Here is a 13,804-nt window from a genome sequence, read left to right as displayed (position 1 = left end):
GGGCTTAATATCTAAAATAGGCAAAGAGTGCCTGTCCTCCAAAAGCAAAACAAACAACACGGAGCTCAGAAAACCCAGGCAGGCTGAAAATGTGCAAAATTTAAATTGGCATTTATTTAAAGACATTGTACAAATCCACAACGATCAACAGATGTTAATACATCAACAGATACAGCAAAAAAGATGCTTAGGATCAGTAAGTTGCCAATCAAAACCACGATGCAGTTCACGTCATGCCTGTTAGGACCACTTCATAAAGAAAAAGGAAGCAGAACAGAAAGTCATAGCTGGGGAGAAATGGGGAGAAATGAGGAGAAATGGGAACCTTTGTGCCACGTTAATAGGAAGAGAAATGGCACGGCTTCTGTTGAACACAGGATGGGGGCTCCTCAAAAGAAACAAAACATCCCCAAACTGTCATACGAGCCAACAAACCTACATCTAACTACTTATTAAAAGAGTCGAACTCCAGATCTCTGCGAGATACTTACTACTGTGTTCATTGCAGCAGCGTCTACAGTGTCCATCAAAAAGGAATGGGTGAAGAAAAGAGAAAAGTCAGTCTAGACAAGGAAATCTCGTCACATTCTGCAATATGGATGCATCTTGAGATCATATGATATTCATAGTAAGCAGGTCATAGAAGGAAAGCTGTGATTCACTTGCAAAATAAGAGGCTGTGGGGGAGGGAGTGAGGGAGAGAGACGATGCTGGCAGAAAGATCCAGTCATGCACCAGGCAAAGGTTCCAGGACCCTGTGGTAGAACACCGCTTTTAATCCACAACACAGGAGTGTGTGTGTGCTCAAGATGGATGAAGCCAGCTCTCACATTGTGTTGTTACACAATCAAAGTAAAAGTGAACACACTTCAGAGTAGTAATCATAAAAGTGCAATTAACAAAAGGATTACCTGAACAACCAGTGAGGATTTCAAAACGCTGCTGGGCTCTCCCGTAGGCGCTCCTTGACTTGGGGTGCCCTGTAAATTGGCAGGCCCTGTTCATTTCAAGAAACACTTTGGAAGTATGCATCGAGAGGTCTTTAAAATGTGCACACCCTTTGATGTAGTAATTATTTGTAGAGCTCCATTTCTGCAAAATTGTAACAGATGCAAATATCTTTATAAGTGAAAAAATTTAAAAATATTCCATAAAGGAGAAATGGTTAATAAATATTGATACTTTTGATCAAATTCCCCAAATTATCATGAGGGTTTAGTTAAAAAAAAACACTCAGAATCTAATATTAAAAGGGAAAATTAGGACAACAAATTCTGTAAGGGAGGATATGTCAAATACAAAATGTGCACACACCCCTACAAAGAAAGAAAGTGGGGGAAACCCTGCAGTTTGAAGTAAAAATTCTTGCTACCAGCCTGGTGACCTGAGACCTATGTGTGCATGCATGTTTCCTTCCCTCAGACAAATAAATAAAGGTGTAAAATTAAGTTTTAAAAAGGAAAACACAGCATGATAAATAGGGTTGTTTCTAGTCGAGTGTATGTATGGGCGATTTTTAAAAATGGGTTTCAAAAATTCCTTTTCCTCACAGTTTCCAAGTGCTTGGCAAAGAGCTCACATTGCTTTCTCAGTCAGAAACAAAAAGCAGCATGATGCCTACTTGAAGACATGGTTTAAAAAGTCAAATGTCTGATGCTTCACACCCATGAAATCTACTTTTCCAAATACCTATTTTCGAAACAGAACTGCTGTTCCTTAGTTTTTGTAAAGATAAATATAGTGTGATCAAAAGTTAGACTCCTCATTATAGAAATATGGTGATGTGTATGACTGGTTTTATTTCAAGTATGTCAAAATAAATATAACCTTTGCCTAAAGCTCTTCCATTGAAAGGGAAGGAGGTAGATCTATCAGGGAGAGACATCAAGGGGAAGCATTGAGTTATTTTAGAAACTAAGGCTTCTGAAGTGGTTTGGGGACATATACGACAGAGCCAGCAGGGAAGGTAGGGAAGGGGCTGGTGGGGGTGGCAAGGACAGCCAACCCCACCCTGGCTCTCAGTGGATTGGCAGATGGTATAGCCAGATTGTCCCACCAGCCTGGAGCTAGTAAAACAATTACATTACATTGGGTGGGGGGGGGGGGGAGAATAACTTCCTGTTACAATCGGATTCCAAGTGTTAGCTGGACGGTGGTTATGCTCTTACTGGTGTAGGCTGCAAGCAGATACCTGATGAGGGAAGGGATGGGAAGAGAGAGATACAGTTTGGCTTTTTTAGGGTCCCAGAGCATCGCTGCTAAGAACATCAAGTCCACCACTACCTCCCAGCTCCACTGTTTGATATCATTTGAGGAGTATTCATTTATTTTCACTCATAGCTGCTTCCTTAAAATCAGCAAAAGCAAATCTGGGGGCTTGGGAACCACCTAGAAAGAGGACACAGTTTCAATGGGCCCACACTGTGTTTAAAGGGCAGTCAAGCAGAGCATATCATACATGCAAATCCCAAAAAGCTTAAATGTATTTCTGACCATTCAATATTGGGAGGTTAAGCATAATCAGGACTGGGGACTTAAAACATGATTCCTATACAGAGGAGTGGGCTGTCGTTGTCACGTGGCAATAATTAGGTAGAGATGAGTGTCTGATACTCCCTTGAGAGGCCACAGGCCACCAACGTGCCACAGCCCTCATTTGAATTTCCCATGCCTGTGTCCCTTAAGCACATATTCCTGCTGGTGGTCAGCAGACTGACTCTGGAAGCTTGCAAGGCTTACAGTGACTGGCAGAAGTGATCTACCTACTAGCCCTGCCTGAGCTGTCTAACATCAAAGTCTACATTGATAGAAAAACTCAGGGAAAGCAACACTTTCATAAAGTAACTTTCATAAAGACAGACGTGATTAGATACTACTGTGTGACAGGCCCGAGTCAGGCTGGGAGAGAAAGATGCCCCTGCGGAGGCAGAAGTGCCTGTGTGGCCGATAGCAATGGAGGAATCTCTGCCAATGCTCGGACAGCTTATGGGCAACTCAGCCTAGGGTTTGGAACTTAGTAGGAGGTGAGTTAAGTATTGTCTCCATCCGCCCATCAGCAGATGTGGAGAGCAGCAAGGAAGAAACGGAGCCAGAACAGTGTAAGCAAGCAGGAAACCATAGCATGCCAAGAGAGAAAGGGGGAACTGTAGACTAGAGATCAGCAGCGGCAATGGAGCCGCTCTGGAGAAGTTCAGATGACAGAGTTAGGTACTGTAATTAGGGATGTGGATAACTATGGCACGATTCAAAGGGCCGTTGGCAGTCACATCTATACAGTAAGTAGGACCAGAGAGGAAAGAAAGCTACACTAATCACACAAAAATCTAACAACACTGTGTGAAGAGGAAGAATTCAACTCTCCAATGGAGGGTCGCTGCTTAAACCTTTTACATTTTCACAGCAGAGCAAACTCCAGAGGATATGTAATTTCTGCCATTAGCGGAAATAAGGCAATTGCTTAATAAAGTTTATTTTAGGCTCATCAATAGTGTGGCTTTGTTACTCTGGAGTAATTTATTTCTAAAGCCTCAATTAAAAGAAGAAAAAGCCAGTTACTAACTGAAGTAAAATTCCAAAAAGCATGACACAGTAATAGCCTGTCAGAGAGTGATACACACTCAGCACTGAACAGAAGAATGGAAGGCTACCCATGCAATTATTTCTTTGATAGCTCTTAGAGTCATAGCCTGTGTGTGTGTGTGTGTGTGTGTGTGTGTGTGTGTGTGTGTGCGCGCGCGTGTGTGTGACACTAGCTGTTTATACATCGAGTAGCTTTTGCAGTATTTATTTCTTTAAATATTTAACAGTCTGGGAAGGCAGTGACAGGCAAAAATATGTAGCGTCTCTAGCGTGTTGCAGGGGCTTAATAAATGCTAGAATAATAAATCCCTCTATGATGAAAAACAGCAGTCAGTAAAACTATCACAGTCTACAATATTTTAAAGACATAGTAACGTAAAAAACATAAAATACAAACCTTGCTTTGATTAAACCATGGCAATAAAGGGACATTTGTATTCATTAAAAAACAAGTCCACCTAGGTAATTCCCTAGGGGGTTAAAAGAAGGGACAGTGACGTATAAGGGATTTAAAATAACGTTTAACTTTTTGTTTTCCTTCTTTCTCTCCTTCTTCTTCCTTCTCTTTTCTCTGTTCTCCCTTCTTAACCTTGAAGTGGTGGGGAGCTCCTGGTGCCTCCCAAGTCCCTCCCCCAGCCCCTCACTAATGATTCCTTCCGTTTTCCCCGCTATCCTCAAGAGCTTGGCCTTAGAAGCAGAGACCCCCAGGTCGGTGTGTGCAGCACTTCCAACGTGAACATGGACACGGCGAGCAAAATGCCTGGCTTCCACCCAGGGCCGGGCAGAGAGCCCCGGGCGCGCGGCTGAGGCCGGAGGACCCCGCAATCCAACTTTCCGGAGGAAGTGGGGAGAAAAACAGAGCTGCCCCTTTAAGGGCTTCCCTTCCCCTTTACTCTATGTTTACATAACACGGGGCGCTCGCGGGCCGCGGGGGTTGGCGGGCGGGCGGGCGGGGGCCGCGGGAGCGCGGAGGCGCGGGCGGCGACGCGGCCGTCCCACCTGCCCGGCCCGCTCGGCCCCCCGGCGGCGCGCGCTCCTCCTCCCGCGGGGCTCGGGTCGGCCGCTCGCATTCCGTGCCGGGTCGGGCTCGCGGCGGCCGCGGAGCGCGGATCTCGAGGGGGAAGCCGGCGGGCGACGCGCGCAGCCACGACGGAGCAGCCGCGGGACTGGCCGCCCCGCGCCCCGTTCGCCGCCGTGCCGTTCCCCGGTGCGCTCACCCCGTTTTCGGGATGGGAGTGTAGCGGCGGCGCGGACTCGGCGGGGATCGCGGTGGAGGCGGCTGCGGCGGCCGAGCGCGGCTCCATGTTTTCCCCCGGCCAGGAGGAGCCCAGCGCCTCCGACAAGGAGCCGGTGAAATACGGGGAGCTGGTGGTCTTGGGGTGAGTTGGGGCCGCGGGCGTCGGGGCGTCGCGGAGGGATGCGCTCCCTCGGGCCCGGGTCCCCAGGGCGCTCGGTGCTGCGGCCCGGAGAGTGCTTGGGCACCGTGCGGGGTCGCTCGGTGCAGCCGGGAGCTGGCGGCGGTTGGGGGCTTCTGGTTCCCGAGCACCACGAGCGCCGAGCCCCGGTCCCGGAGCCCAAAGCGCGTTCCGCGGGGGCTGCGCATTGTTCCGGTCTGTGACCCGGGCGGCCCGGCTGGCCTCCGCTTTTCTGCTCCCGGAGTGAGCCCGGCTGAGGGCCTGGACCGGCTCCTGGTTTTCCCAGGTCCCCTCACCCACAGTTCCCGGATTCCCCGGCACTCCGTACCCCTCGGGCCCGGGCCTTGCAGATACCCTCGGGGCGGCGGTGGGGAGCTCGCCAGCTTGCCCGCCTCGACTCCCACTCCGTTGGTGAAACCACATTTTGAAGATAGTAATTATCTGCAATCGTTAAATGGCAGCAATTAGAGACTTCATTTACTTCCTGAGTTTCCTTGTGACATTTCTATTGTTTACCCGTAATAAGCCAGGAGGGAGGCTTCGCAGGATTAAAGAAGGGTAAAGTGGGCAATGAAAACGGAGGGGGAGGCGGAAAGTGCAGGAAACTCCGAGCTGGAGCAACTTGGGTTTGGTGCTGCTGGGAAGGATTGTTTTCCTTTTGGATGTGCCAGCTCCAGGGAACCCGCGCTTTTGTCTTCGGTTGAAAGATCTGTATTCAGACCGGCACGGGCGCTGCTGGGTGGGCTTAGACACGCGAGGAGCCCTCCCTGTGCAGAGACACTGGCAACTTGGGAGAAATGCGTTTTGCTGACTACGTTGAAGTAAGTGCCGGCTTAAAAATAATTTTTAAAAACACTTGAGCGTCTAGAGTTAACTCGTCTACAGTTTCCTAGTCTTCCTCGGGTTGTAACTAGCATTTCAAGTGGGGTGGTACTGGAAATACCATTGCTTATTTGGAAGCTCAGCAGATGAGCGCCTTCGGCACCTGCATGGGAATTGTATGCACTTAAGAGACTTGTCAGAGTTCGCAGGGAAGAGGGAGGAGTAACAGGGGAAAGCCACAGTTTAGTCTGTCTTATGTAACTTCAGCCTAGCCTAATTTTGTGGAGTTTGGTTTTGTTTATGTGGCTGGCTTCAGAGTATGCTTAACACTGAATTTGACACAGAAGATTAACTTGTGCCAGAGCCATTTCGTTATTTCCTTTTGAGGCAATCGGCTGAGATGTTTCAGAGTAGTGTAGAATGAGTCTGGAGAGGTTGTGTGTGCCTAGCCAGAGAAAGGATTTATGCTAGAGACTTGTCATGTAGTGTCTATGTGAATACATTGCCGGTAGCACCTGCACCGCCCTTTACTGGGCTTTTCCTGGAGGAAGGCGCAGTGGTTTCTTACCTAATGGTTGGAGGCAGACAGAACGCTCACCTCTTTACTACATGCCAACTACGTCGTGGGCATTGGGTATTGTATGGTGGTAGATGGAACACTTCCATTTTGGTGCCCACCAAGGTATAAGTAGAAAGAAAGATGAGTAAGTGGGTAGGTAAAAATTTCAGGGGTTGCCACTTTTTCAGCAGAAGTTGGTTAACAATGGAGCACGCTATTATTGGTGGGTGTTGCTTCTTGCTAGCTTAGGGGAGCTCTTTAAGGGGGAAGTATGGGAGTAGCAGATGCTGGTCCGGATTGTGTATCCCTGAATTGTGTCTGTCCCCCACCCCTCATATTTCTGAGTCTTGCACACTAAAAGTGCATGTAAAATAGAGCACTAGTTAGGTTTTAATGAAGCCTTATGTTCCACCCACTGGACTTGAGAGAATGTTTTTAGAAATAGCAAGTGCATTTAAATAGAAACCGCTATCACTGCATGCCTGGTCCTTTGGGACATGAATATGGGTGAGCAGAGACTGTCTAGGAAATTTTCTTGATGAAATTACTATTGAGGCTAAGAATGGTCTGCGTTAGTTAATGCTAGAATTTCTTGTTTACTTGTGAAGTACAGTGGTTTTATTTTAGCTGCTGTTCTGAATTGCATGGTAAAATGTTACTGGGAAATTTGGAGAGCAAACTGAGAAGTTGATTTAGGTCTAGATCTACATTCTAATGCTTGTGATTCTTGTCCTAGGTTGCACAATATGAGAAAATGCCACATAGGATTTTAATGGGGTCATCTTGTTCTAGTCAGAGAAGTGGAATTTGAATTATTTGATAATTCTAGCCAGCTATTGTCTCATAGTCACAAATCTTGGTTGTGTCCACTACTTAATTGAAGGCGGAGAAATGATTGATCTAGTTACTCGTTTTAGCCAAGAATTTTAGTTTTATTTATTTATTTGTTTTTGGTTTTTCGAGACAGAGTTTTCTCTGTGAAATAGCCCTGGCTGTCCTGGAACTCGCTTGGTAGACCAGGCTGGCCTCCAACTCACTGAGATCCACCTGCCTCTGCCTCCCCAGTGCTGAAACTAAAAGCCTGTGCCACCACTGCCCTGGCTAGCTGAGAATTTAAACTTGGCTATCACTTTAAAGTTGGGGAAGTAGTTTGGGATTTAAGAGCTATTCAGTGTGATGGGACCCTGATTAAATAAAGTCTTGTTCTCTGACCTCTCTGTTTCTTTAGCAATATCAAGATAGTCCCCAAGAAGGCTTTCTGGCATATACTCTGTTCTGTCCGCTGGCACCAATGGGGGACACACATAGTTAACAAAGACTAAATAGCCTGAAATGGGCTGATTCTGTGAGTCTTAAAGTGATAGCGCCAGAACTCACATGGGCACGCATCCAGTGTCAGAGCGGCAGAGAAGCAGCTAGTGCTGGGGTGGGGAGAGGGCTCAGTGTGCTTGCTGCACAGGCATGGGAACCTGTGTCAAAGGGAGAGAACTGCCTCTGTGACCCCCACCCTGGGGAGGCAGAGACTCGTGGATCCCAGGGGCTCTCAGGATGGGCCAGTCTAGCCCAAATGGCCAGCTTCAAATTCAGTGAAAGGTCATGCCTCAAAAATTAAAGTGGAGAGTGACAGCGGAAAACCCTTACATTGGCTTCTGTGAGTATGTGCACATTTAGGCGCGCGTGCGCTCACACACACACATACCCACACACAGTCCGCACGAGACAGTGAGATGATTGCCCTTTTTCAAGTAGTTATGCACAAAACAGACTTTTAAAAGTTGTAACAGTGTACAGATTTGACTAATTGGTATTTCATATACAAGATCATGCAGATTTGGAAAAATTTTCTGCTCTGAGTTTCAGAAAGGCGGAGATGGGGCTGGTGAGATGCTCAGTAGGTGTGAGTGCTCGCCATCAAGGCTGGCAAACTTGAGTTTGACCCAGGGTTCACATAGTAGAGACCAAGATCTAAGGGGCAGCACACACATGCTCCTCTATTCCCATCACACCTGCACGGCAGCACACACGTGTCCCTTTATTCCCATCACACCTGCACGGCAGCACACACGTGTCCCTCTATTCCCACCACACCTGCACGGCAGCACACACGTGTCCCTCTATTCCCACCACACCTGCACGGCAGCACACACGTGTCCCTCTATTCCCACCACACCTGCACGGCAGCACACACGTGTCCCTCTATTCCCATCACACCTGCACGGCAGCACACACATGCCCCTCTATTCCCACCACACCTGCACGGCAGCACACACGTGTCCCTCTATTCCCACCACACCTGCACAGCAGCACGCACATGCTTCTCTATTCCCATCACACCTGCACGGCAGCACACACGTGTCCCTCTATTCCCATCACACCTGCACGGCAGCACACACGTGTCCCTCTATTCCTACATCACACCTGCACAGCAGCACACACGTGTCCCTCTATTCCTACCACACCTGCACGGCAGCACACACGTGCCCCTCTATTCCCACCACACCTGCACGGCAGCACACACGTGCCCCTCTATTCCTACATCACACCTGCACGGCAGCACACACGTGTCCCTCTATTCCCACCACACCTGCACGGCAGCACACACGTGTCCCTCTATTCCCACCACACCTGCACGGCAGCACACACATGCTCCTCTATTCCCACCACACCTGCACGGCAGCACACACGTGCCCCTCTATTCCTACATCACACCTGCACGGCAGCACACACGTGTCCCTCTATTCCCACCACACCTGCACGGCAGCACACACGTGTCCCTCTATTCCCACCACACCTGCACGGCAGCACACACATGCTCCTCTATTCCCATCACACCTGCACGGCAGCACACACGTGTCCCTCTATTCCCACCACACCTGCACGGCAGCACACACGTGTCCCTCTATTCCCACCACACCTGCACAGCAGCACACACGTGCCCCTCTATTCCCACCACACCTGCACGGCAGCACACATGTGCCCCTCTATTCCTACATCACACCTGCACAGCAGCACACACGTGTCCCTCTATTCCCACCACACCTGCACGGCAGCACACACGTGTCCCTCTATTCCTACATCACACCTGCACGGCAATACACACGTGCTCCTCTATTCCACATCACACCTGCACGGCAGCACACACGTGTCCCTCTATTCCCACATCACACCTGCACGGCAGCACACACGTGTCCCTCTATTCCCACCACACCTGCATGGCAGCACACACGTGCCCCTCTATTCCCCAAAGTAGATAAATGTAATTACATTTTAGGAAAAAAATCTTGTTTTGAAGTTAAACAGACTGAAACAGACCGAAGGAGGAAATTGTATTATTTAGCCCTTCACAAAGAAAGCAGTGCTCCTGAAAGGCTGGGTGCTCCTGTGTTGGACCTGTCTCTGCTTTCATGATTTCCTGCCTGTAGACCGACTCTAGCTGAGCTGCCAGGGCCTCAGAGCCCCTTCTGAAGTCATTCTGAAGCATGCGCTCTCTTGCTAACGAGTGGCCCATCAGGTTTTGGGGATAAAAATATATTGCTCAGTCTCTTGGTTCCCGCAGCTCACAGTCAAATGGGTGTGCATTTGTAAGGCTCCAGTTCGGAGTTGACATGTCACCAAAAATAACGGGTTTTTCTTTCATTTTTCCACACTCTGAGCAAAAGCTTCTAAATCTAGGGTCCACAAATGGAATCCAGGTAAGCCACACCTGGGATTTGGAAAGGACTCTTTCATCTTTACAATTCTCCACTCGAAGTATAGCATTTCACTCAGGAGAAGAGGCAACAGCAAGGCCTGCTGCCCATTTGCTGCTTAATGTCTTAATGCGAGTACAGATGCAGGCAGGTCATGGTAGTGCTCGTGTGGAATCCTCGGGAGTTTGTGACCATCCTCAGCTAATGGCCAGCTTGTGCTAACGGAGACCCTGCTCATATATAATACATAGTGCACGAGGTATGGCTGAGAGTATGACTCAGTGGTGAAGCTACTGCCTAGCATGGGCAAGGCCCTGCAGCACTTCAACACAGACTCCTAGAAGCACCTATGATTATTTTCCAGTCTAAAGCTGTTTTGATAACTAAGTAATAATTTCATTGCTAATTTATTGTATCTTATCCATTGAAAACCATTTTGTACTGGGTGGTGGTGGCTCTCACCTTTAACCCCAGCACGGAGGAGGCAGAAACATGGGAATCTCTTAGAGTTTGAGGCCAGTCTCTACAGAGAGAGTTCCAGGACAGCCAGGATGGTTATACAGAGAAACCCTGTCTTAAAAACCCCAAACCAAAAATAAAACAACAACAAAATTCTTTTGCTGAGAGGGCTCAGTAGGCTTCACCAGACTGCTAAAAGGTCCTTGGCACAAAAATAGATAGGTAGATAGATAGACAGACAGACAGATAGATATAAATAGGTAGATAGATAGTAGATAGATAGATAGATAGATAGACAGACAGACAGACAGACAGACAGACAGACAGACAGGTTTAAGAAACCCTTGCAGTCAAGGCTCCTCATTCACTGTTACTAGAAATGAAGCCCTTGGGCAGGTGCCTGCTTCTCCTTTGATCGGCAGCTTTTCTGTGAGGTGAGACGAAGGGCTCTGTTGCTTGACCACATTATGGACTTTTATTTATTTATAAAAGCTCTAATTCACGTGTGCTTTCTGTGCTGTGCTCTTTGGCCTTGCCTTGGCTGCCTCTCTCCAGTAGTAAGGAGGACACTTACAGGATCATTTACTGTACGTTTCCCCCTTTAAAGTTGCTCACTCTAATTTGAGCCCAAAGATGTCAAGCATTGTATTTTGTAGACTAAAAGATCATTGACTGTTTTAAAATAAACAGAATCTTTGCTGCCACTCAGCCTGGTGAGCGATGTGGAGAGCTATGGCCAGTCTGTCTGCGGGTGAGTGCCTTCTGTGGGTGAGTGCCTTTTGTGGATGAGTGTCTGCAGGCTAATATGGATCATGGTGTTACTGGCTTTGGGTTGCTTTGTTTTCCTTTGCTAACTTTAGCCTTGTTTGGTGTGTGTGGCTGTCTGTGTGGCTTTGGGGTTGCCAGTCTGGCTTTTTTTGGGATTTGTTTCTTTAACATGCCAAGACTGGAAACTTTATTAGGACTTTTTATTTGGAATGTAGTTATGTGATTATTATTTCAAGATGCTCTGTATAAACAAAATAAAACCAGATTGATTCAGGGTCCATTGACTTTACAGTATGTATTTATCCAAAAAATAAAACATAGACAAAATGAAACAAAACGAGACATGGCATTCAACCCATTGAGGGAGAATGGTATGGCACCTTGGGCTGTGTACAGGGGTTGTGACCTCCCTGAAGTGATGACGTAGAGTTGTAGGTTGGCTTTAAGTGACCGTAACAGCAACACATGAGCATTGGCGTGGGAGAAAAATACCCACGGAAAGGAATTGCTACTGCCCGTGATTTAATTAAAGGATTCTCCTGGGGTGTGCAGAGACCTGTTTCATTAAAGGAAAATGAAGGTTAAATGATTGACTTACAAGTTCTTATGGAATTTATTGTCATTTTCTGGAAAACGTAATTACAAACTCAGAATGTGCTCCATATGCCCTAGTTTTGCAAAATCAGCTATTCCACACCATTCTCTCAGCCACCTCCTGTGTGATGATGGGTCTGGGGGTGTGGCTATTCTGTGTGATGATGGGTCTGGGGGTGTGGCTGTCCTGTGTGATGATGGGTCTGGGGGTGTGGCTATCCTGTGTGGTGATGAGCCTGGGGGTGTGTCTAGTTACTTATGAGAAGCAATAAAGAGCGGCTCTTCCAATTGATTCAGTGATATCTCTTTAATGATGCCATGTTTCCACCATATATGCATTGTTATATGTTTCCTCAAGTGGGAGAGGAGGGGTGGAGCTCCATCAGGCAAGCCAGGAATTTATTCTTTCAACAAATATTTATTGGGTGTCTACCCTCCCAGACCCCGGGAATGCAGCTAGAAAATAAGGCAGGCAGGATTCCCACCCTGGTGAGCTGCCGGATATTCTTGTCACATCCCCTCAGGGACCAGCTGTCACTGAAGCCAAGTTTATTTATCCTCCAGATATTTGAGTATCTTCAAATATTGTTAGAAGCCATGCTTGGTACTCAGATGTACAGGATAGACTTAGTCCTTGCTGCAGAGCTTCCAGCATAACCAGGAAGAGCAGAAGGCTGTGATGCGTGCATGCTGGCATGTAGCAAAAGGTTGTAATGCGTGCTGGCATGTAGCAAAAGGTTGTAATGCGTGCTGGCATGTAGCAAAAGGTTGTAATGCGTGCTGGCATGTAGCAAAAGGTTGTAATGCGTGCTGGCATGTAGCAAAAGGTTGTAATGCGTGCTGGCATATAGCAAAAGGCTGTGATGCGTTATAGCATGTAGTGAAAGGCTGTGATGCATACTGGCATGTAGCAAAACGCTGTGATGCATGCTGGCATGTAACAAACGGCTGTGATGTGTACTGGCATGTAGCATAAGGCTGTGGTGCATGCTGGCATGTAGCAAAAGGCTGTGAGGCATGCTGGCATGTAGCAAAACGCTGTGATGCATGCTGGCATGTAACAAACGGCTGTGATGTGTACTGGCATGTAGCAAAAGGCTGTGAGGCATGCTGGCATGTAGCAAAAGGCTGTGGTGCATTCTAGCATGTAGTGAAAGGCTGTGATGCATGCTGGCACGTAGCAAAAGGCTGTGAGGCATGCTGGCATGTAGCAAAAGGCTGTGAGGCATGCTGGCATGTAGCAAAAGGCCGTGAGGCATGCTGGCATGTAGCAAAAGGCTGTGGTGCATGCTGGCATGTAGTAGCAGACCTTCTGTCCCCTGTTAGGATGAGGAGAGGAAGCCTGGAGAGAGGCAAGAGACTACAGAGTAGGCTGATATTTGGGAGTACAGGAGGGTGCTGTGCACAGTTCCTTCAGGAATGTGATTGGACGGAATAATGAAGTAAGGTGTGAGATGGGAATGGAGCTGGGCACGAGAGGGTTATGCATTGTTGGAAGAGTTTGAACTCTTAGGCTGATGGGAGACAACTGTAGGGTCAGGATAGAAAGGCTGTGGACAAGTCTTCAACAAAGAGGACATAGAGGTGATGGAGGAGGAAACTGAGATAGAGTCCACCAAGGCAAAAAGAATGGGCTGTGAGCCAGAGACCAGCGGCCCGGCTTTCCAGACCCTGCTTCCTGTCACTGGGACCTTGGTGCCCCATGTCCTGTATGATGGATCAGTTTGTTCACTGACTTCAGTCTTACTGGCTAAGGCCTGGCCCTATCCCTGGACCATTGTTGCAAACAAGCACCTTCTCTGTCTCCATCATTTACTTTTGAGGGGCAGAGTTGGCAAGCATGCAGGCAGGTAAGAAGCAGAATTTCAGAGAATGAGTAGGCGTGCCCAAGGGGTGGAGTAGGGTGGGGTGCTAGGGAT

At 48.0% G+C, this 13,804-nt stretch overlaps 1 protein-coding gene across 2 annotated transcripts in view; it reads left to right on the top strand.

Moving 5' to 3' along the window:
• Window positions 1-4,521: 4,521 nt before the first annotated feature.
• Peli2 (pellino E3 ubiquitin protein ligase family member 2) overlaps window positions 4,522-13,804 on the top strand; it is a 145,686-nt gene continuing 136,403 nt past the window's right edge. For both annotated transcript variants that reach the window (XM_075949337.1, XM_075949336.1), the window contains exon 1: window positions 4,522-4,958. In XM_075949337.1, coding sequence (XP_075805452.1) covers window positions 4,882-4,958 — 77 coding nt within the window. In that variant the 5' untranslated portion in view covers window positions 4,522-4,881. The remainder of the gene's footprint in view (window positions 4,959-13,804) is intronic.

This window comes from Microtus pennsylvanicus, chromosome 15, assembly GCF_037038515.1.
Source record: "Microtus pennsylvanicus isolate mMicPen1 chromosome 15, mMicPen1.hap1, whole genome shotgun sequence".
Classification (NCBI taxonomy): Eukaryota; Metazoa; Chordata; class Mammalia; order Rodentia; family Cricetidae; genus Microtus; species Microtus pennsylvanicus.
The sequence above is the reverse complement of the archived record's forward strand: the minus strand, read 5'-3'. Positions and strand labels throughout refer to the sequence as shown.